General features: G+C 37.6%; 1 protein-coding gene across 6 annotated transcripts in view; it reads right to left on the bottom strand.

Moving 5' to 3' along the window:
• Positions 1–11,396: 11,396 nt before the first annotated feature.
• FCHO2 (FCH and mu domain containing endocytic adaptor 2) overlaps positions 11,397–24,601 on the bottom strand; it is a 118,769-nt gene continuing 105,564 nt past the window's right edge. For all 6 annotated transcript variants that reach the window (XM_059175212.1, XM_059175213.1, XM_059175214.1 and 3 more), the window contains 4 exons: positions 18,616–18,815; positions 17,479–17,543; positions 14,164–14,328; positions 11,397–13,836 (listed from right to left, as the gene is read on the bottom strand). In XM_059175212.1, coding sequence (XP_059031195.1) covers positions 13,814–13,836; positions 14,164–14,328; positions 17,479–17,543; positions 18,616–18,815 — 453 coding nt within the window. In that variant the 3' untranslated portion in view covers positions 11,397–13,813. The remainder of the gene's footprint in view (positions 13,837–14,163; positions 14,329–17,478; positions 17,544–18,615; positions 18,816–24,601) is intronic.

Genomic DNA, 24,601 nt, shown 5'->3' with positions numbered 1-24,601 from the left:
CCCCCCTCAGAAGCTCTTGTCTAAAACTATGATTCATCAGTTTCACCATCAAGTGCCTCGAGGTCTTGGGGGTGTTCTTTCTGCCTCCAGGACACGAACGCCAGTTCTTGCCAGATAGGGAAAATTTTCATCCAGAATTTGTTCAACTATATTTTCTACTATTCTCTCTTTCTTCACCCACTCAGGGATCCCAATAATTCTGACGTTGGAACAGTTCATGGCATCATTTATTTCCCTAATTCTGTTCTCATGGCATCTAAGCTGTTTCTTCCATGCCTCTTCCTGATCCTTTTTCTCTATCAGTTTGTCCTCTAGATCACTAATTCTATCTTCTGCCTTGGTTACCCTAGCTGTTAGAATATTTAGATGAGATTGGATCTCATTGACATCATTTTTAACTTCTGCCCAGGGGGCTCTCACCTCTGCCCTTAGAGATTCTTTGTTGTCGCTAATTGTTTTCTCCAACCTAGCCATAGGATAACTGTCAGCCTGAATTCCCTTTATGACATACTGTTTATGTCCATATCCAATAATTCTGATAGAGAGGGCTCAGTCTCTGAATTTTTCCTGTTGGGTGTTCCTCCTCCTAGTCATTTTGATGAGAGGTGGCTGAGGGTACGTATTGCTGAAAATATCAACCACGATTCAGGCAAGGTGCACCCTGGAACACTGGCAGACCTAGCCATGGAAAGCTGTCCTCATCATCCTGGCTTGATGCACAACCCACATACTGCAGTCTCAGAAGGAAGCTGCAGTCAAGGACTCACAAAGCAAGAAAACTTGAATGCTTTCTTAATTGCAGTTTGCTTTTAGTCCAACTGTGATAATACTTATTTGCCAAAGAAGCTTGTATCTTGTATCTTCCACCTCTTAAGATTAACACTTTATTTATGTTAGAATTATTATTTTTTAGGTAAATTTATAAAGTTGAACTAGAATTCTCTTCTGGCTACTAGCTGCTACCAGGCTCATGAGGCTTTTTTTTTTTTTTTTTTTTTTTTTGACAGACAGAAATCACAAGTAGGCAGAGAAGCAGGCAGAGAAAGAGAGAGAGGAGGAAGCAGGCTCTTTGCCCGAGCAGAAAGCCTGACGCAGGGCTCAATCCCAGGACCCTGGGATCATGACCTGAGCCGAAGGCAGAGGCTTAACCCACTGAGCCACCCAGATGCCCCCTCATGAGGCTTTTTACTTCTACCTACAAATCTCGTTATTTTGCTACATCGATGAGTTTGTTTTTAGAAATTTTTCATAGAAATTCCTCTGGTTTCAAGGTATTTAATTTGAAATTCCCTGGTAGTAGTGATAGACCATACTTTCTCTATAGCACCAATTAAAATTTCTTACTCATATACTTTTATGTGTAAACATTTAATTTATATATATGTTCTTTGGTATACCTATATTTTCCCTGTTTTAAGTTTAATGTTTACATCTGTAAAAATTTTATTATTGAAGTATAGTTGATACTCTACTAGTTTCAGCTGTATAACATAGTGCTTGGACAATTTTATACATTACTCAATGCTCCCTGCCCTATGTGCCCTCATTATAAAGCATTATTACAAATCTGACTACATTTCCTATGCTGTACTTTTTGTGGCTTACTTATTTTATAAGTGGAAGTTACTACCTCTCAATGCCCTTTATCTATTTCAACCATCCTTCTACCCATGTCCCCTCTGGTAATCACCAGTTTGGTCTCTGTAGTTGGGAATCTGTCTCTGGTTCTTAGTTCGTTGTTTTTGTTCTTTAGAACCCAAATGCAAGTGGAATCAAACACTATTTGTCTTCCTCTCCGACTTACTTCACCTAGCATAATAACTTCGCATAAAACCCTCTGGGTCCATCCATGTTGTTTGAAATAACACGATCTAATCATTTTAATAACTGAGTAATAATCCATTGTATGTATACACACCACATCTTTTTTTTAAATTTTTTTTATTTTTTATAAACATATATTTTTATCCCCAGGGGTACAGGTTTGTGAATCACCAGGTTTACACACTTCACAGCACTCACCAAAGCACATACCCTCCCCAATGTCCATAACCCACCCTCCTTCTCCCAATCCCCCTCCCCCCAGCAACCCTCAGTTTGTTTTGTGAGATTGAGTCACTTATGGTTTGTCTCCCTCCCAATCCCATCTTGTTTCATTGATTCTTCTCCTACCCACTTAAGCACCCATGTTGCATCACCACTTCCTCATATCAGGGAGATCATATGATAGTTGTCTTTCTCTGCTTGACTTATTTCACTAAGCATGATACGCTCTAGTTCCATCCATGTTGTCGCAAATGGCAAGATTTCATTTCTTTTGATGGCTGCATAGTATTCCATTGTGTATATATACCACATCTTCTTGATCCATTCATCTGTTGATGGACATCTAGGTTCTTTCCATAGTTTGGCTATTGTGGACATTGCTGCTATAAACATTCGGGTGCACGTGCCCCTTTGGATCACTACGTTTGTATCTTTAGGGTAAATACCCAGTAGTGCAATTGCTGGGTCATAGCGCAGTTCTATTTTCAACATTTTGAGGAACCTCCATGCTGTTTTCCACAATGGTTACACCAGCTTGCATTCCCACCAACAGTGTAGGAAGGTTCCCCTTTCTCTGCATCCTCACCAGCATCTGTCATTTCCTGACTTGTTGATTTTAGCCATTCTGACTGGTGTGAGGTGATATCTCATTGTGGTTTTGATTTGTATTTCCCTGATGCCGAGTGATATGGAGCACTTTTTCATGTGTCTGTTCGCCATCTGGATGTCTTCTTTGCAGAAATGTCTGTTCATGTCCTCTGCCCATTTCTTGATTGGATTATTTGTTCTTTGAGTGTTGAGTTTGCTAAGTTCTTTATAGATTTTGGACACTAGTCCTTTATCTGATATGTCATTTGCAAATATCTTCTTCCATTCTGTCAGTTGTCTTTTGATTTTATTAACTGTTTCCTTTGCTGTGCAAAAGCTTTTGATCTTGATGAAATCCCAATAATTCATTTTTGCCCTTGCTTCCCTTGCCTTTGGCGATGTTCCTAGGAAGATGTTGCTGCGGCTGAGGTCGAAGAGGATGCTGCCTGTGTTCTCCTCAAGGATTTTGATGGATTCCTTTCGCACATTGAGGTCCTTCATCCATTTTGAGTCTATTTTTGTGTGTGGTGTAAGGAAATGGTCCAATTTCATTTTTCTGCATGTGGCTGTCCAATTTTCCCAGCACCATTTATTGAAGAGGCTGTCTTTTTTCCATTGGACATTCTTTCCTGCTTTGTCGAAGATTAGTTGACCATAGAGTTGAGGGTCTATTTCTGGGCTCTCTATTCTGTTCCATTGATCTATGTGTCTGTTTTTGTGCCAGTACCATGCTGTCTTAATGATAACAGCTTTGTAATAGAGCTTGAAGTCTGGAATTGTGATGCCACCAACTTTGGCTTTCTTTTTCAATATCCCTTTGGCTATTCAAGGTCTTTTCTGGTTCCATATAAATTTTAGAATTATTTGTTCCATTTCTTTGAAAAAGATGGATGGTACTTTGATAGGAATTGCATTAAATGTGTAGATTGCTTTAGGTAGCATAGACATTTTCACAATATTTATTCTTCCAATCCAGGAGCATGGAACATTTTTCCATTTTTTGTGTGTGTGTGTCTTCCTCAATTTCTTTCATGAGTACTTTATAGTTTTCTGAGTATAGATTCTGTGCCTCTTTGGTTAGGTTTATTCCAAGGTATCTTATGGTTTTGGGTGCAATTGTAAATAGGATTGACTCCTTAATTTCTCTTTCTTCTGTCTTGTTGATGTAGAGAAATGCAACTGATTTCTGTGCATTGATTTTATATCCCGACACTTTACTGAATTCCTGTACAAGTTCTAGCAGTTTTGGAGTGGAGTCTTTTGGGTTTTCCACATATAGTATCACATCATCTGCGAAGAGTGATAATTTGACTTCTTTTTTGCCGATCTGGATGCCTTTAATTTCCTTTTGTTGTCTGATTGCTGAGACTAGGACTTCTAGTACTATGTTGAATAGCAGTGGTGATAATGGACATCCCTGCCGTGTTCCTGACCTTAGTGGAAAAGCTTTCAGTTTTTCCATTGAGAATGATATTTGTGGTGGGTTTTTCATAGATGGCTTTGATGATATTGAGGTATGTGCCCTCTATCCCTACACTCTGAAGAGTTTTGATCAGGAAGGGATGCTGTACTTTGTCAAATGGTTTTTCACCATCTATTGAGAGTATCATATGGTTCTTGTTCTTTCTTTTATTGATGTGTTGTATCACAATGACTGATTTGCGGATGTTGAACCAACCTTGCAGCCCTGGAATAAATTCCACTTGGTCGTGGTGAATAATCCTTTTAATGTACTGTTGAATCCTATTGGCTAGTATTTTGGTGAGAATTTTCGCATTTGTGTTCATCAAGGATATTGGTCTGTAGCTCTCTTTTTTAATGGGATCCTTGTCTGGTTTGGGGATTAAGGTGATGTTGGCCTCATAAAACGAGTTTGGAAGTTTTCCTTCCATTTCTATTTTTTGGAACAGTTTCAGGACAATAGGAATTAGCTCTTCTTTAAATGTTTGGTAGAATTCCCCCGGGAAGCTCTCTGGCCCTGGGATTTTGTTTGTTTGGAGATTTTTAATGATTGTTTCAACCTCCTTACTGGTTATGGGTCTGTTCAGGCTTTCTATTTCTTCCTGGTTCAGCTGTGGTAGTTTATATGTTATATGTTTCTAGGAAAGCATCCATTTCTTCCAGATTGTCAAGTTTGTTGGCATAGAGTTGCTCATAGTATGTTCTTATAATAGTTTGTATTTCTTTGGTGTTAGTTGTGATCTCTCCTCTTTCATTCATGATTTTATTTATTTGGGTCCTTTCTCTTTTCTTTTTGATAAGTCTGGCCAGGGTTTTATCGATTTTATTAATTCTTTCAAAGAACCAGCTCCTAGTTTCGTTGATTTGCTCTATTGTTTTTTTTGTTTCTATTTCATTGATTTCTGCTCTGATCTTTATGATTTCTCTTCTCCTGCTGGGCTTAGGGTTTCTTTCTTGTTCTTTCTCCAGCTCCTTTAGGTGTAGGGTTAGGTTGTGTACCTGAGACCTTGTTTCTTGAGAAAGGCTTGTACCGCTATATATTTTCCTCTCAGGACTGCCTTTGTTGTGTCCCACAGATTTTGAACTGTTGTATTTTCTTATCATTTGTTTCCACGATTTTTTTCAATTCTTCTTTAATTTCCCGGTTGACCCATTCATTCTTTAGAAGGATGCTGTTTAGTCTCCATGTATTTGGGTTCTTTCCAAACTTCCTCTTGTGGTTGGGTTCTAGCTTCAGAGCATTGTGGTCTGAAAATATGCAGGGAATGATCCCAATCTTTTGATACCGGTTGAGTCCTGATTTAGGACCAAGGATGTGATCTATTCTGGAGAATGTTCCATGTGCACTAGAGAAGAATGTGTATTCTGTTGCTTTGGGATGAAATGTTCTGAATATATCTGTGATGTCCATCTGCTCCAGTGTGTCATTTAAGGCCTTTATTTCCTGTTGATCTTTTGCTTGGATGATCTGTCCATTTCAGTGAGGGGAGTGTTAAAGTCCCCTACTATTATTGTATTATGGTTGATGTGTTTCTTTGATTTTGTTATTAATTGGTTTATATAGTTGGCTGCTCCCACGTTGGGGGCATAGATATTTAAAATTGTTAGATCTTCTTTTTGGACAGACCCTTTGAGTATGATATAGTGTCCTTCCTCATCTCTTATTATAGTCTTTGGCTTAAATAATCTAATTGATCTGATATAAGGATTGCCACTCCTGCTTTCTTCTGATGTCCATTAGCATGGTAAATTCTTTTCCACCCCCTCACTTTAAATCTGGAGGGGTCTTCAGGCTTAAAATGAGTTTCTTGGAGGCAACATATAGATGGGTTTTGTTTTTTTATCCATTCTGATACCCTGTGTCTTTTGATTGGGGCATTTAGCCCATTAACATTCAGGGTAACTATGGAGAGATATGAATTTAGTGCCATTGTATTGCCTGTAAGGTGACTGTTACTGTATATTGTCTCTGTTCCTTTCTGATCTACCACTTGTAGGCTCTCTCTTTGCTTAGAGGACCCCTTTCAATATTTCCTGTAGAGCTGATTTGGTGTTTGCAAATTCTTTCAGTTTTTGTTTGTCCTGGAAGCTTTTAATCTCTCCTTTTATTTTCAATGATCTAGCTAGATATAGTATTCTTGGCTGCATGTTTTTCTCGTTTAGTGCTCTGAAAATATCATGCCAGCTCTTTCTGGCCTGCCAGGTCTCTGTGGATAAGTCAGCGGCCAATCTAATATTTTTACCATTGTATGTTACAGACTTCTTTTCCCGGGCTGCTTTCAGGATTTTCTCTTTGTCACTGAGACTTGTAAATTTTACTATTAGGTGGTGGGGTGTGGGCCTATTCTTATTGATTTTGAGGGGCGTTCTCTGAACCTCCTGAATTTTGATGCTCGTTCCCTTTGCCATATTGGGGAAATTCTCCCCAATAATTCTCTCCAGTATACCTTCTGCTCCCCTCTCTTTCTTCTTCTTCTGGAATCCCAATTATTCTAATGTTGTTTCATCTTATGGTGTCACTTATCTCTCGATTTCTCCCCTCGTGGTCTAGTAGCTGTTTGTCCCTCTTTTGCTCAGCTTCTTTATTCTCTGTCATTTGGTCTTCTATATCACTAATTCTTCTGCCTCATTTATCCTAGCAGTGAGAGCCTCCATTTTTGATTGCACCTCATTAATAGCTTTTTTGATTTCAACTTGGTTAGATTTTAGTTCTTTTATTTCTCCAGAAAGGGCTTTTATATCTCCCGAGGGGGTTTCTCTAATATCTTCCATGCCTTTTTCGAGCCCGGCTAGAACCTTGAGAATTGTCATTCTGAACTCTAGATCTGACATATTACCAATGTCTGTATTGATTAGGTCCCTAGCCTTCGGTGCTGCCTCTTGTTCTTTTTTTTGTGGTGAATTTTTCCGCCTTGTCATTTTGTCCAGATAAGAGTATATGAAGGAGCAAGTAAAATACTAAAAGGGTGGCAACAACCCCAGGAAAATATGCTTTAACCAAATCAGAAAAGATCTCAAATCGTGAGGGGGTAGAAAGGGGATAAAAAGAGGTTCAAAAAGAAAGGAAAAAAAAAAAGAATTAAAAAAGAAAACGAATAAAGAAAAGTAAAAAAAAGAAAATATATATATATTAGATAAACTAGTTAAAAAACTTTAAAAAGGAAAAGGGTAAAAGTTAAAAAAAATTTTAGCAAAAGAAGAGAAAAAAAATGAAAAAGAAAAAAATTACTTTAACTGCAAAACTAAAAAATCACAGGGAGAAAGCCATGAGTTCCGTGCTTTGCTTTCTCCTCCTCTGGAATTCTGCTGCTCTCCTTGGTATTGAAACTGCACTCCTTGGTAGGTGAACTTGGTCTTGGCTGGATTTCTTGTTGATCTTCTGGGGGAGGGGCCTGGTGTAGTGATTCTCAAGTGTCTTTGCCTCAGGCGAAATTGCACGGCCCTTACCAGGGGTTGGGCTGAGTAATCCCCTAGGGTTTACTTTCAGGAGCTTTTGTTCCCTGAGTGCTTTCCGTAGAGTTCCAGAGGACGGGAATACAAATGGCGGCCTCCTGGTCTCCAGCCCGGAGTAGCCGAGAGCCCGGGGCCCCACTCCTCAGTGTGCCCTCAGAGAACAGTGCCCAATTATTCCCATCTGCCTGACCTCCGGCTGCGCTCCGAGCTCACCGAGCCTGCGACCGGTTCAAGGTAACCCCGAGCTGTGATCTTACTGTCGGCTCTGTCTCTGTAGCTGGCTTTCCCATTCCAATACCCGCAAGCTCTGTGACACTCAGACACCCCCGATCCTTCTGTGACTCGGCGGGACCTGAGGCCACGCTGACCCTGCGTGGGCTTCGCCCCGGTTTAGCCTCTAGAGCGATGTCTCTCAGAGGAACAGACTTTTAAAAGTCCTGATTTTGTGCTCCATTGCTCTGCCGCTTGCTGGGAGCTGGCCCCTCCCCCCGGGGTCTATCTTCTCGTCGCTTTGGATTCACATCTCCGCCAGTCCTACCTTTCAGAAAGTGGTTGTTTTTCTGTTTCTAGAATTGCTGTTCTTCTTCTCTTCAATCTGCCGATGGATTTTCAGGTGTTTGCAATCTTTAGATAAGCTATCTAGCTGATCTCCTGCTGGCTGAAGTAGTCTCAGCCTGCTACTTCTCCGCCATCTTGACTCCTCCCTCACACCACATCTTTTTGATCCACTCATCTATCTGTGGACCCTTGAGCTGTTTCCATATCTTGGCTACTGTAAATAATGCCACGAACTGAGGGTTTCCTGTATCTTTTGAAATTAATATTTCATTTTCCTCAGCTAAATATCCAGAAGTGGAATTACTGGGCTGAATGGTACATCTATTTTTAGGATTTTTTTGAGGAATCTCCATACTGCTATCCACACTGGCTATACCAGTTTGCATTTCCCCCAACAGTGCATGGGGGTTCCCTTTTCTCTACATTCTTGCCAACATTTGGCCATGTGTTTTGATTCTAGCCATTCTGACAGGTGAGAGGTTGTGGTTTTGACTTGAGTTTCCTTGTGTTTCCAAAACCTTGTGGTTTTGACTTGAGTTTCCCAGACAGTGAGTGATGTTGAGCACCTTTTCATGTGTCTGTTGGCCACTTCTAGGTCTTGTTTGGAAAAATGTCTATTCAGGTTCTCTGTCCACTTTTCAATCAGACTATTTGGTGTTGAAGAAGTTCTTTATATATTTTGGGTGTTAAGTCCTAACTGGATCTATCATTTGTAAATATTTTCTCTCAGTGACCTTTTTGTTTTGTTGGTGGTTTCCTTTGCTGGACAAAAACATTTTGTTTTGATAAACAATTAATTAACAATGAAAATAAACCTACTGTTTATTTTTTTACTTTTGTTTCTCTCACCTGGAGAAATCTATCCCAAAAATGGCTAAGTTTGATGTCCAAAAGATTATTGCCTGTGCTTTCTTTAAGGAGTTTTATGAATTCAGATCTTTAATCTATTTTGAGTTCTTCCTGTACAGTATAAGAAAGTGGTTTCATTCTTTTGCATGTAGCTGTCCAGTTTTCCCAACACCATTTATTAAAGATGCTGTCTTTACCCCACTGTGTTTTACCTCCTTTGTTGTAGAAGAATTGATCACATAACCATGGATTTTTGGGTTCTTCATTTCTATTTCATCAATCTTTTTGTTGTTGTGCCAGTACCACACCGTTTTGATTACTACAGCTTTGCAGTGTACTTGCAAACTGGGATGTTGATGCCTCCAGCTTTGTTCTCCTTTCTCAAGATTGCTTGAGCTATTGATGGTCTTTTTTAGTTCCCTAAGAGTTTGAGATTTTAATGGGGCACCTGGCTGGCTCAGTCTTGATCTCAGGGCATGTGACTCTTGATCTCAGGGCTGTGAGTTTGAGCCCCACATTGGGTATAGAGATTACTTTTAAAAATCTTAAAAAAAAAAAAAAAAAAAAACGAGTTTTTTGTTTTTGTTCTATTATGTGGAAAAATACTAGTGGTTATTTTGATAGTGATTGCATTGACTCTGTAGATTGCTTTGGGTTGAAAGGACATTTTAAACAATATTTGTCCAATTCATGAGCATAGTGTATCTTTCCATTTGTGCTTTTATTGGTTTTATCAGTGTCTTAAAATTTTTAGAGTATAGGTCTTTTACCTCAGTGGTTACATTTATTCCTAGGTTTTATACCATTTGATGTAATTGTAAACAGGGATTTAGTATTCTTAATTTCTCTTTCTAATACTTTGCTATTAGTGTATAGAAATGCAGGGGCACCTGGGTTGAGCCTCTGCCTTTGGCTCGGGTCATGATCCCAGGGTCCTGGGATCGAGCCCCACATCGGGCTCTCTGCTCTGCAGGGAGCCTGCTTCCTCCTCTCTCTCTGCTTGCCTCTCTGCCTACTTGTGATCTCTGTCAGATAAATAAAAAAAAAAAATCTTTAAAAAAAGAAAAAGAAATGCAACTGGTTTTTGTATCCCACAAACTTCTTGAATTTTTTAGTTCTGGCAGTTTTTTGGTAGAGTATTTAGGGCTTCCTATATTCAGATCCTTCATATGCAACTGCTAAGTTTTACTTCTTCCTTACCAACTTGGATGCCTTTCATTTTTCTTTCTAATTGCTATCAGTAGGACTTGAAGCACTCTGCTCAGAGTGGGTATCCTTATCTTGTCCAAAATCTTTGAGGAAAACTTTCAGCATTTCACCCACTGAACAATGGGTTTGCTATATATGGCCTTTATTATATTGAAGTATATTTCCTCTCTGCCCACTTAGTTGAGAGTTTTTAATCATGAATGGATATTGAATTTTGTCAGATGCTTTCTCTGCATCTTTTGAACTGTAATTACAAGATCATTAATTTTCTTTCTTAATACAGTGTACCATATTGACTTTGTGTATGTTAAACCATCCTTGCATCCCCAGAATAAATCCTGCTTGATTGTCATGAATGATTGTTTTAGTGGATTGTTGAATGTGGTTTGTTAATACTTGAGGATTTTGGCATCTACGTTCACCACAGATATTGGTGTGCTCTGGTTCCAAGTTACTCTATACAAAGGTTATACTGATAGATTCTTCCTAAAGATAAAAACAGAAGATTTTCAAGTTTGCCCTTCCCATTGCTGAGTTTGAAGTTGACTGGGATAATGCAAAGATTCAATTGGCAGTAAGCTATAAGGAAATTCTCCTGTATTTGTCAGGAATCCTGTGACTGACCTATTGGTCCAGCCTCTTCTCCTTTGCCCATTTTCATTATAAAGGCTACTTGCATACTCTGCCTCTCTTAAACAATACTAGACAAGAGGATATAAACACATACATGGTGGAAGCTTTGGAAGAGCTTTTACTCTACTGAAAGGACAGGTACACCAGGCACTGCCCTCTTCCCCCAGCTTCCAATGTAAATATATACTCTGGATCTATGGCAGCCACACTGCAACCATAACGAAAAGGCCAAGAAATCACTTGTTCTGACTAATACCAGCAACAGATGAAAAGTATGGTTTTAAAACTGCATCAAGATTGTTTTTTAAGCAGCTGGTCAGGAGGAAAATCTTTGCTAAAGCTTAACATCAATTTAAATATACTTAGAAACTACATTAGAAAATATATATAAATATATTTAAAACTCTTTTATTAAACAATTTCTTTATTTTGGGGTTATACTGCAAATAAAGTTTTCTGATATAGCTAATTAAAATTAACACAGCAATATGTATGCCTGTCTAAATGGTGATACTAAGTTCAAAACCAATTGCTCCAAACCAATTGCCTAGCTTGCCTAGTCCTATGAGTAGGGGTACAAAGACAGATAAACCAACAGATAAATTATATATTACATGTTTATTAAGGGTACCACTTTTATGTAAAATTTACATTTTATGAAAAAAATCAAAAATATTTACAAAATTGTTTAAGATAGATTTGCATTGTTCTAATTACAACTCAGAGTAGTAAATAACATTTCTTAAAAACTCACATTTGTTAGAGTTCTGTGTTTACAAATTCTTGGTTAAAGAGGCAGCTACAAAGTTTATCACTATACATAAGCAAGAACCAGCTTGCTAAATACATTTCCCATTGAAAATCTACTGGTCTTTTTTACACCATTAGTGGATTTAAATGAAAAACAAAAATCAATATAAACTCATATGGCTTCAAAATTGTAACCTGTGCCTAATACAAATGTAGGTATCAACACTTGGTATGAAGGCTGTGGTAATTAAGAAAGTGCAGAAGTTCAACCATTTTACTAATTTGTACAATGTCAGGTAATACTTGATTTAAAAACAAACATGGTGACTGTAATGGTGTCTGAAGTCCAATAATAAAGTATTAACTGCTCATTAGAAGAGCCCGATTACAAAGCAGTTACATTTAAGATTTCAGTAAGGGGCTATCATTGGCATTTAAAAGAACACAATATAAGAGTTAGCAATTCTCATTTCACTCACTGTGTAGTGAAGATGAACATTTCAGCAAATTGTCTTAATGTGCTGCTTTAGTGAAATCTGAATTTAGAATTGGGCTAACATTGAATATATTTAAAAAGCACATACTGTGTTACATGTATTGCTAGTAAGTAGATTTTCTGCTGTTATTTAGTAGAGCAAGACATTACATAAGTGTCTTAGTAAGGGTTTTATGTTCTGTAAAGCTTAACAGAATAATTAGTGGTTTTATATAAATTATCATATATAACATAATTTATCACTTCTACATAAAATGCAGGACACTGGCATTTATCCTTATAAATAAAACTTTCATTTGTAAATCATGAAACTGTCCAAAATATTTTAAGTCCCTCAATTAATCAGGATTTGCTATAAAGTTAGGTTTTTTACTATTTAATATTAGTAGTTCAAGAAATGCTTAACCCAATCCATCACTTCAAATAATCTCCATATTTCTAGCAGGTGGCAGTTACATAATAAAAACATATAAATGGGTAATTTTCCCAACTGTTGAAATGAAAACATTGGCAGTACTTCTCCAATGCCAAAACTAATGTTTCTTAAAAGTGTTCCTCACAAATTAAAAAATTCATGCTCACAACACGTTCAGTAACGTATGTAATTTTCCAATGATAAAAAGAATGAAGGGAAGTGCCAAGCTGATAAATAAAACAGCAGTTACCAATTAACCATTAATCAGTTTTTCAATATTTCCTTTATGATTTACATACTCAGGTGGAATAACTGAAGGTAACGTTTTCCCCCTGCAAACATATGCAGGTATATGTTTGGGTATATTTCTCTTTCGAGTGGCTATAGTGTATCACTGAAAAAGTGAGCCACAGTGTTAAAGTACAAATTATCCTTTAGTTACTCTGAATTTCCTTCCCAACTAAGGCCAAAGGTATTTACACAAACGGCAATTATGTTGTAAAAATGCTTGACCACCCTAAGACAGAAGAGAGAAGATCCAGACTGCCAGGGGAAAAAAACTGAGGCACATTAATGAACACAAACTGGATAGGCACATTTCTGGCTTTTGTTATTGTTTTAAAAGGCACACATTATGTAATCCATATAAAAATAAATTAAATCTACAGCATTAATTCTTAAAAACAATCACAAATTCTATAAAGTTAACTAACTGCAGAAGTAAATTTCTCTGCTGTCTTTTGCAAGCTTATTTAAAAAACATTGCACTTGAGAATTAAAAATATACAAAACACCATTTACACTTTATTAATGTTTATATGAGAATCAAATTATACATTTTTTGCATACGCCTTAGACTCTGGTCTGATTACTTTATGGCACATAACTCAATTTCAGCATTCTAAATTAACATTATCCAAAACTTAAAAGTCACATTCTGTGTTTCTCCATTCAATATCAAACTCAGGAAATTTCAAAGCTATCTTTGACTCTAAAAATTTATGGAAAGCTGAATTATTTTGTGCTTGCTCTCCTGAAATTTTAGGCCTGATAATACACTACCACTGAACATAGACACTGAAGATAATGTAAAATTTCAGCCTAGGAAAACTTACTGAGAATCTCAACAAATGTGCTTCTGGAAAATGGCAGTTGATCATTAAGAGTGTTGAAAATCATTTCAGTGCTATTGCTTTTGATGACCCACTTCAAAAGTGCAACTTAATGTTTGTAATCAGTTCTCAAATATGTGTATGTTCAAAGACCTAATTCAAGCTAACATAGTGTTGGAAAGAACAGACAACACAGGATGGCAAGCCTGTACTTCTTTAGAGCCAACCAGTGTCCCAGGTCCATCAACAATCTGCCAGGTATCGTCCTGAAAAACACAGAGCAGACCCCTGAAATTACACCTTCACGTGAACTCAAAGGAGGACATTTTCACTGTGGGTACAGATACATAAACTCAGTCCCCACCTGCTGTTGACAATACATTAGAAACAGATCACAGGTGTCTTTCCGGACCATGATTACTCTCTTCCAGGTGTGTCTCTACCTAGCACTTTGTACAAAGGTCAAAGAACAAAGTTTCCATGACTTCAGATTATAAACTGCTTGACAGTTTATTAAACAGTTGCTTAGAAAAGTACTGTTCAAATATAAATGTTTCCCGGGTACATTAAAAACTTAAAATCTCCCAACTTACCAGTGGCAAACCGCTTCTTTACTAAGGAAAGCCTATAGCCAGTGCCTACAAGCTCAATATCTACTCCTGAGAGGGTATTTCCCTCGCTGAGGAATTGCACTGCAAGTGTGGTGGGTTTACTAGGTCCTTCTGAAAGATCAAATTTTGCTCTGAGGGACCCAGAACCTATAAGGCAAAGAATAAAATAACTTAAATAGGGCAACATAAAATTGACAGAGAAAAAACAAATGAAGATGATGAACTATGTCCTATGCCAAATTCATAAAATGTATACAGTAAACGAACCATTGTCCTGTTTCCAAAGCAGACTTTATTCAATGAGTCTGAATTAATTTAATCCCTACTTCTCTCTAACTTAATAGTAAGCACATGTGCTACAGACACATGCTGAAGTCAGTAAAAAGAGAAAAAGGAAGTCCATGAGGGCAGTTCAGAGGGAACCCTAGAAGGAGTATGAGAAGGAATAAAGTCAGAAATGACAGCCAACTACCATTATATGGGCGTGGGAGAGGTAAAGAAGGAAGGACAGATAAGTTTGGGAAAGCTGTACCAATGCCATTATTTTCTACTGTGCTTCTTAAAATTTAACTGGTCTATCATGCCAAATACAGCTGACCTTTAAACATGGGTTTGAACTATGTGGGTCCACTTAAAGATGGACTTTTCCCCCATCGGTACAGTACTGTAAATGGATTTTCTCTTCCAATTTTCTTAATATTCTCTGTGATTTAGCTTACTTTGTTTTGACAATATGGTATATAATACACAGAACAGTATGTATTCAACTGTTATCAGTAGAGCTTCTGGTCAACAGTAGACTATTACTAATAGTTTCGGGGGGAGTCAAAGTTATACGTGGATTTTTAACTATACAGTGCTGCCATGACGGGTGGAGTGCAGGGGGTTAGGCACTCCTCACCCCTACATTGGTCAACGGTCAACTAGGTAGTTCTGAGATGTTTTCTTTTCAGTATAACCATTTATTCAACATACCCTAGTCTAATCATATGCCATAAATTGTAAACCAAATAATTATGAAGACTGTGACAGATGCTGTACAAGAGCTCTCAAGAGCTATGGGCATAGAAGCACATAAAATGATGGTGAAGATGACAATGTGAATTGCAGGCAGAGGTAACTACAGGTACAGAGATGGGAGACATGAGAGAGCGCAGTGCCTTTAAGGGACCTGCATACATCACAGAAGAGCTGGAGAACAGGATGGAAGAGTGGCAGAAGGTAAGACTAGAGTGATAGAAGGAACAAGCTCGAAGTATCTTTATAATTCACCATAAGAAATAATCCTAGGGAGCCACTAAAGGTAAGACAAAAACATTTCAGATTAGTATCTCACAAGGGGAGAGAAGTACAAGATACAAGGTAGGGAAACTATCTAAAAGCCAATAAGACAGTGTAGGACTCTGTGACAGTTGATTAAACAGGGGATCTCAACTTGGCTAAGGGAAAGGAAAAAAGTAAATGCATTTGAAACATATTTCAGAGTTGGGAGTCAAAAAAGGGGGAAAAGAGGGGGAGTCTAGGAGTGTGCTCAGGTTTCTGGTCAAGGAAAATAGATGGAATTGGTAGGTAGCAGGAGCGACATTCTAGGATTCCCTGCACAGAAGCTGAACACCATGGAAATCTGAAGGAAGATACCATAACCCCAATCCAGCCCACAGGGCTGGGCATGATGGCACAGATCAGCTGGGGGTAAACTGCTGCCTAATTCTTAAATGCTGTCCAAACCTCCCTTAAACTTTTACAATTCTCTTGAGAGGCAATTCAATTCTGTCAAAGTTCTACTACAGGCCAAGAGCAGCCACCTTGGCAGTCCTTAAACTTGAGAATTATTTCCTGTCCCTCTTCTGGGCATAGAGCCAGAATAGAAATATATTCCTATTTTACAGTATTCTAATTTGGATATTTCTTTTTAAAGGCTGACTAACCAAATCAGAACCACATTTAAAAGATTTTTCCATTTATTTACATACACTGATACCTGAAGAGCAGAGGCAAACTATTAAAATACCTGGTTAGAAAATCTGTATCTTATTTTTGAAGGAACAATTTCCCTTGTTAGTACTTAAAATAGTAGAGTTTCATTAAATAGGGGAAAAATATATGTCCTCTTTTCCCTACTAATTGGTTGTAAGCCCTCAATTTAAATAGGATTTCTGGTTTACTTCTAGTTTTAACTAGGAATTTCAAATTTGTCTCCCCAGAAGCCATACTGTTTGTGTAAAAGTCAGCACCACTGGCATCTGAAAATAGGCAAACTTCAAGTACCAAACAGCAACAAAGTAACTGTAGGTCATCTTGGTTATTTCAGCAAACACATATTTCTCTAGCTGAGGTCTGATTCAGCATGGTATGCATAAATAAATAGCCACTATAACTATATGGCTACATAAAACTATATGTTTTATGCTTAAAATGTTCAAAGAAAAAACCCGTAAGCAAAACTGGGAAAGCTTAAAAAACAAACAAACTCTACTTAATAGGAAAAGTTATTGAAGGTTAATTAGGCATTCAAAGGAGAGCAGGAGAATTTTCTTAACTTTAAGACAAAATCAGAATAATTAAAGACTTGACAGTCCTGGAAATTATATTCTAAATTGACTTAGGGGAGACACTAGGATGACCAGATAGCAGATTTTTCCTTTGCATTCTGAACACAAACAGACGGAGACTTGGTAGGAGTAAGCAATTAACTTGTTTCTCCTTAAAATAATAAGCAGAGAAGTAAAAGCTGTTGATGGTTGGTTTGACTAAGGTGATACGACGAGGACGAGGAAACATTGTCTTAAGAAGGTGGAAAGGCAAACAAAGGGGATTTTTAAAGTCTGGAACCTTTTGCATGATTTCTGGGAAGCCAGAAGGACCCCCATAACAGAATGACCTCAAGGGTGTTGAAAGAATTTCAGTTAGTTAACAGGTTACCCAGCAGAATAGATTGGGAATAGAATAGGTTCTATTAATAGGATAGGTTCTGCTTGAAAACACCTAATGAAGTAAATTGAAAGTTATCCTGTGAGCACATGCACTTAGACAGTTTTTATAAAGATTATGGCAAAACAAATGCTTTTTCTTACAGAGATAAGCATATTCTATCTTGGGGGGACAGGGGGCAGGGGGGAGATGTGTTCCGAATTTCAACTAGTCCACTCTTAAAATTTAAGGCATTAACTTCCACCTAGTGGTCAATTCTAGAACTGAAGGCAAGAAAATCCAAGGGAAAGCTTTCCATAAAAACACCTAAAAAATCCATTTTCAGGGGTACTACATTATAAACAAAAAAAGCATACACACACTTACCTCCATTTTCTGATTTCTCTGAAATACCAGACAGTTTCCAAAAGGCTTTCATTTGTTCTGCATTCCTATAAGAACAAGTATCTTCAGATTAGTTGTCCAGCACAGTGCCTTACAATGGATGGGCAATCAATAAATAAATGTATTTTAAATATTTCACCAGGGGGCGCCTGGGTGGCTCAGTGGGTTAATCCTCTGCCTTTGGCTCAGGTCATGATCTCAGGGTCCTGGGATCGAGCTTGACACTGAGCTCTCTGCTCAGCAGGGAGCATGCTCCCCCCCCATCCCCCCCCCCCGCCTACCTCTCTGCCTACTTGTGATCTCTCTCTGTCAAATAAGTAAATAAAATCTTTTTAAAAATAAATACACAAATAGTTATTTCACCAGAATAACTAGAGGGCTAAATTTACTTTTAGTATTACCTGGTGAAGATGTGTTTATGATATAATGCTATATCTTAGTGGAAATTTACTGAATTACAAAATTCTTCTGGTCAGAGAAAGTAAAACTGGATAAGTGATTCAGTACCTTCATTACTAAAGAAGAAGAAGATTTTATTAAAGAGTGAAGCAAATAGAATGTCAGAGCCTCTACTCATATTAAAAAAGGGAACAAGAGGGTGCCTGGGTGGCTCAGTTGAACAACTCCCTGATCCTGGAGTCCTGGGACCAAGTCCCACATTGGGTTCCCGGCTCCCGCCTCCCGGGGAAGTCTGCTTCTCCCTCTGACCTCCCTTCTCATGCCCTGTCTCTCAAATAAATAAAATCTTTTTAAAAAAAAGGTGGGGGGTAAGAGGAAGTTAAGAGATGAGAGTTACTAAACTAGTAAGACAGTTGTTCTTACAGATATGCTAGATGCTGTATTTAACCCTGCAAAATAATTATCTGAGGTTAAGTAGTTTGCCTAAGGGTAAAGTTGTACTGAATCATTCAAGTCCGGGTGGGACAGCAAGCGCACTTTTGGATTGAGGTTACAGTGATTTGACTAATAGGATGAACAGAATCTTTCATACACACCATGGTTTCCATGGTAAAATGCACTTAAACTCTTCAAACTTCCAAGACAACTTTGAGAACTTAGGTTCTAGAAGCTGGGACTTGCAGCAGAAATTTATCAGGAATTCAGAAATCTAAAATTTACCATATCGCAGGGGGAAGGGACTGCATGTTTGTGACTCCTCCATCCACAGGTACCACCACCTGTATGTTGGAAAGCACACTTGGTGCCACCATAGCTTCTGGGTTGTACTTATAATCCACTCTAAGATCTGTGGTGCCAGCACTGCATTTCCAGTATGTTGCAAGATTTAGAGGAGTAGACTGAATACCATTTGATGATACCTTTGAAAAGAAAAAAATAAAGCTTTTTACCCAAAAAGTAAACAAGCCATGCTTATGACATGTATGACACAAGAGGTCTTGGAATCAAAAATAATGATGGAAATATTGCTAGGCAGAATAAATCAGGCTCATCTCCAAGGATTAAGAGCTACTATCCAAGTGTAGATAGATCTAGGACTATCTACATCAAAATACCCATTATGCTTGTGCTAAATACACATTCCTGGGGAAGGGGAAGGGACTCCCTTTTTTCCCCCCTAATTTCTTTCATGAGTACTGTATAGTTTTCTGAGTACAGATCCTTTGTCTCTTTGGTTAGGCTAAGATTTCTAGGTATCTTATGGTTTTGGATGCAACTGTAAATGGGATCGACTCCTTAATTTCTCTTTCTTCTGTCTTGCTATTGGTGTACAGAAGTGCAACTGATTTCTGTGCATCAATTTTATATCCTGACACTTTACTGAACTCCTGTAGGAGTTCTAGCAGTTTTGGAGTGGAGTCTTCTGGGTTTTCCACATAAAGTATCCTGTCATCTATGTATGTAACTTTTGATTATCTCCATATATCTAACATCGAATTTTAAGATTCCTTATAAATTAAAAGAATTTAAATTGAAGATAAATCATGCAATACTCCAAATCGAGAATCAGAATACTTCCAACTCCAAGTGTTTAATTTTAATCACATGATATTTGTTATGCTCCACAAATAAGTGAAACCATATGATAATTGACTCTCTCTGCTTGACTTATTTCACTCAGCATAATCTCTTCGAGTCCCGTTCATGTTGCTACAAAAGTTGGGTATTCATCCTTTCTGATGGAGGCATAATACTCCATCGTGTATATGGACCACATCTTCCTTATCCAAATCACATGACCCACAGTAAATGGTGTAATTCTTTTCCATTCTTTAACTCCTTGCTCAAAATAACTCCTTTCTATTGAGACCTACCCTGATCACCCTGTCTAAATGTACACTATTACATTTTCATTCTTCCTTATTCCACACACTTTGCCTTTTCTCAATAACATATATTTTTATCTACTTATTACATATACTATCTTCCTTGCTATTCCTGGTGAACAGGCACTGAATAATAGTTACAGAATTAATAATAATGAATACTTGGGATAAACTTTAAGCCCACTTAAGTGGCAGCACTTTTTAAAGTTATGTATTTCTTAGAAACACAAGCCATTTTAATATAACTATTCTATTAAAAATTCAGGTAGTATGGGGGCAAGGGGTGGTGCCTGGGTGGCTCAGTTGGTCAGGCGTCTGTCTTTGATTCAGGTCGTGATCTCAGGGTCCTAGCATCAACTGCTGCATAGGGCTCCGTGCTCAGCAGGGAGGCCTGCTTCTCCCTCTCCACCCCTTCCCCCGCCCTGCTTGTGCTCATTCTAGTAAATACAATCTTTAAAAAAATTCAGATAGTATAGAAGTATATGAAATAGAAAACCTATCCCTTAACATTCTTACTCCCCATTGTTAACACTGTGGTACATATCCTTAAACACATTTGGTAGGCATGAATACATGAATCTCATTCTTTTTAAAGGCTGTAGTAACTAATCGATCAACTAATCAATCTCTTCCGTAGATGTGTACGTAACTGGCTTCCATAAAATGCACTGAATATTTTTGTAACTTTGCTTTTTGCCCATTTGTGAAGAACTGATTTTTTGAGGTGGAATTGCTGAATTAAAGGTTCAACTAACTATTCAGGGCACCTGAGTGGCACAGCTGTTTACGCATCAGACTCTAAGTTTCAGCTCAGGTTGTGATCTCAGGATCTTGAGATGGAGTCCCATGTTGGGCTTGAGATTTCTCTTTCTCTCCCTCTGCCCCGCCTGCTCATGCTCTCTCTCTAAATAATTCTTTAAAAATTCAACTATTCGGATTTAAGACTTCTAGCCTTCAGGAAAAAACTGCAGCATAAAAAAAAAAAAAAAAAAAAATTCAACTATTCAGCAATATAATCGGTTAATCAGTTTGATTAACTTATACACCTTCTAACAAGTGGTCCCACCTCTTTTTATAGAGCATCTTGCCCATTTTTGTCAATTAATGGGCTAAACACCAGTATCTCACTGTTGTCTTACTATTCATTGCTCTGGGGGCACCTGGGTGGCTCCATCGGTTAAGTGGCTGCCTTTGGCTCATGTTCCCAGAGTCTTAGAATTGAGCCCCACATCTGGCTCTCTGCTCGGTGGGGAGCCTGCTTCTCCCTCTCCCTCTGCCTGCTGTTCCACCTGCTTGTGCGCTTGTTCTCTCAAATAAATAAATAAAATCTTTAAAAAGAAAACTATTTAAAAAATATTAATTGCTTTGATTACTACTGACATGGAGCATCTTCTGTAAGTTACCTATCTATTGAGTTAATCACCTTTACTAATTTATACAGTTTACAGTAAGTCTTTGGTCTTTCTTATAAATACTTTTCCATCAGATTAAATAAGGATTCTGACTATGCAGCCATCAAAAGAAATGAAATCTTGGGCGCCTGGGTGGCTCAGTGGGTTAAGCTGCTGCCTTCGGCTCAGGTCATGATCTCAGGGTCCTGGGATCGAGTCCCGCATCGGGCTCTCTGCTCAGCAGGGAGCCTGCTTCCGTCTCTCTCTCTCTGCCTGCCTCTCCGACTACTTGTGATTTCTCTCTGTCAAATAAATAAATAAAATCTTTAAAAAAAAAAAAAAAAAAGAAATGAAATCTTGCCATTTGTGATGACGTGGATGGAACTAGAGGGTATTATGCTTATCAAAATAAGTCAATCAGAGAAAGACAATTATCATATAATCTCCCTGATATGAGGAAGTTGAGATGCAATGTGGGTGGTTTGGGGGGTGGGAAAGAATAAATGAAACAAGATGGGATTAGGAGGGAGACAAACAATAAGAGACTCTTAATCTCACAAAACAAACTGAGGGTTGTGGGGTGGGGAGGGTAGGGAGAGGGTGGTTGGGTAATGGACATTGGGGAAGGTATGTGCTATGGTGAGTGCTGTAAGTGTGTAAACTTGGTGATTCACAGACCTGTCCCCCTGGGGCTAATAATACATTATATATTAATAAAAAATATAAAAATATATATAAAAATAAATACAGATTCTGTTTAAGAACTTGTTTTAACAAAAGGAGTTTATATACACTAATTTATTTGTTGTCAAAGATCTCACTCTCATTCCACGGCCTCTGGGTTTTGTATTACTCTTAGGTCTTAACATTTCAAGATCAAAATATGTAAAATACATGGAATTATATACACACACCTGCATATATACCCATAGATTTATATTCACCCATGATTTATTTTAGTAACTTTATGGTTTCATCTGTTATTATTATTGGTACATGCAGATTTTATTTTGTTTAAAGGTATGGAGTTAGGGATTGAGTGAATTTTTTCCCAAATCTCCAGCCAGATGCCCCAGTACCATTTACTGGAAAAACAAAACAAAACAAAAAACATCATTTCCACATTGCCTTGAAATGCTAATTTGTCAAATAGTTTCCCATTTATTCCTGGATTCATTTCTAGACATACTGTTCCTTTGATCTGGCCCTCTATTCTGCCATTTCCAAACTACTATAAATACTAACACCTTAAAAAAGTTTACTCATTAAAACTCAAAACTTATTACTCCACATTATCATTTAAGACATTTTAATGATTATTCCAGGCTTTATTCTTCCAGAGGACCTGAAAATGACTGCCAGGTTTCCAAACACCCTATACATACACTCTTCTACTGGGTTTCTGAGCAGGATTACATTAAATTTGTAAGTTATTTTAGAAACATCTAAGCTGTTAACGACTTGACTCTTCATCTAAATAAAGTACTCCTTTATAATTATATTCAACTCAGTAGGGATTATGTTAGTTTTTTTCCCAATTAGTTTTTATTGTCGTGTTCACTGTGGCTACAGGAAAGGATAGTGTTAACAGATTTTTAAAAGAATTTTTATTGTGATATACTGACATGAATTTCAGGTGGACAACTTAAAGATTCAGTATCTCTATACACTGCAAAATACTCACAATTATTTTTTCTCACGAGGAGGATTAAGATCTACCCTCTTAGTAACTTTGAAATATGCAACACAGTTTAACTAACTTTAGTCAGGACATTGTATCTTTCATCCCCATGACTTATTTGTAACTGCAGGTTTGTACTTTTGAATCACTTCATCCCTTCTGCCTACCCTCTGAAACCCTCTACTTGGCAACCAACAATCTGTTCGTTGATCTCTGAGCTTGGCATTTTGTTTTTTAAGGTCTATATGTAAGTGGGATTATATGGTATTTGTCTTTGTCTGACTTAATTCACTTAGCATAATGCAGTCAAGGTCCATCCATGATGTTACCAATGGCAAGATTTCATTCTTTATTATGGCCAAGTAATATTCCATTACATATATACTATATCTTATTTATGTTTTCAGCTTTCGAGGGACACTTGGGTTGTTTCCAAGTCTAGGCTATTGTTAATAATGTCTACATTACAGGCATTAATTTGTACAGCAGTAGTGAGCTATCAGGAAAAATATAATGCTACAGTAAACATCGAAGTGAAAATAAAGTTTTGATTAGTGTTTTTGTTTTCTTTGTTTTCTAGCTAGACAGCTAGCTAGAAATCCAATTGCTACAACACATGGTAGTTCTTTTTGAATTTCTTTCCTTTTTTGAGAAACCTCCATACTGTTTCCATAGTGGCTGCACTAATTTACAACTCCACCAACAGTACATAAAGATTCCTTTTTCTCCATATCCTCTCCACAACTTACAAATTCTTGTCTTTTTAATAATAGCTATTCTAACACGTGGGAAGTTGTTATTTCATTGTGGTTTTGAGTTGGATTTCCCTGACTAGTGGTGCTGAGCATCTTTTCATGTACCTACTGACCATCTGTAGGTTTTCTTTGGAAAAAATGTCTATTCATACTCTCTACCTATTTTATACTGGCTATTGAGTTGTATGAATTCTTTTGAATAGTAACCCTGCAAAGACTTTCTCCCATTATAAATAAGCTGCCTTTTCTTTTTCTGGTCATTTCCTTTGCTGTGCAGAAGCTTTCTAATTTGAGGTAGCCCCACTTGTTTAATTTTGTTCTTGTTGCCTTTGCTTTTGGTCTGATCCAAAAAATCATTGCCGAAGCCACTGTCAGGGAACTTAGCCACTTTTTTTTATTCTTCCAGGAGTTTCATGGTTGCAGGTCGTACATTCAAATACATGGCCATTTTGAGTTATTTTTGAGTAAGATGTAAAATAGGGCCCAGCTTTGTTCTTTACCCTGTAAAGAATTTTCCCAACATATTTATTGCTATCCTTTCCCCATATTCTTAGCTCCTTTGCTGCAAATTAACTGAGTATGTATGCGCTAACCTATTTCTAGACTCCAATCGGTTCCATTGATCTATGTGTCTGTTTTTATGGCCATGCCATATAGTCTGGACTACCAGAACTTTGTAATAACCATTTTAAATCATGAAGTGTGATACCTTCAGCTTTTTCTTTCTCAAGATTTCTTTAGCTGTTTGGAGTTTTTGTGGTTCATAAATTTTTGTACTGTTCTATTTCTGTGAAAAATGGTACTGGAACTTCAGGGACTACACTAAAATTCTATATAACTTTGGGTATTATGCATATTTTAACAATATTAATTCTTCCAATCCATGAGCATGGAATAGCTTTCCATTTGTGTCACCTTCAATTTCTTTAATCATTTTTCTTTCACCTCCTTGGTTAAATTTATTACTTGGCATTTTATTCTTTTGAAGCAACT

The sequence above is a fragment of the Mustela lutreola genome, chromosome 5 (genome assembly GCF_030435805.1).
Source record: "Mustela lutreola isolate mMusLut2 chromosome 5, mMusLut2.pri, whole genome shotgun sequence".
Taxonomy (NCBI): Eukaryota; Metazoa; Chordata; class Mammalia; order Carnivora; family Mustelidae; genus Mustela; species Mustela lutreola.
This window is presented reverse-complemented; position numbering and strand designations above follow the sequence as displayed.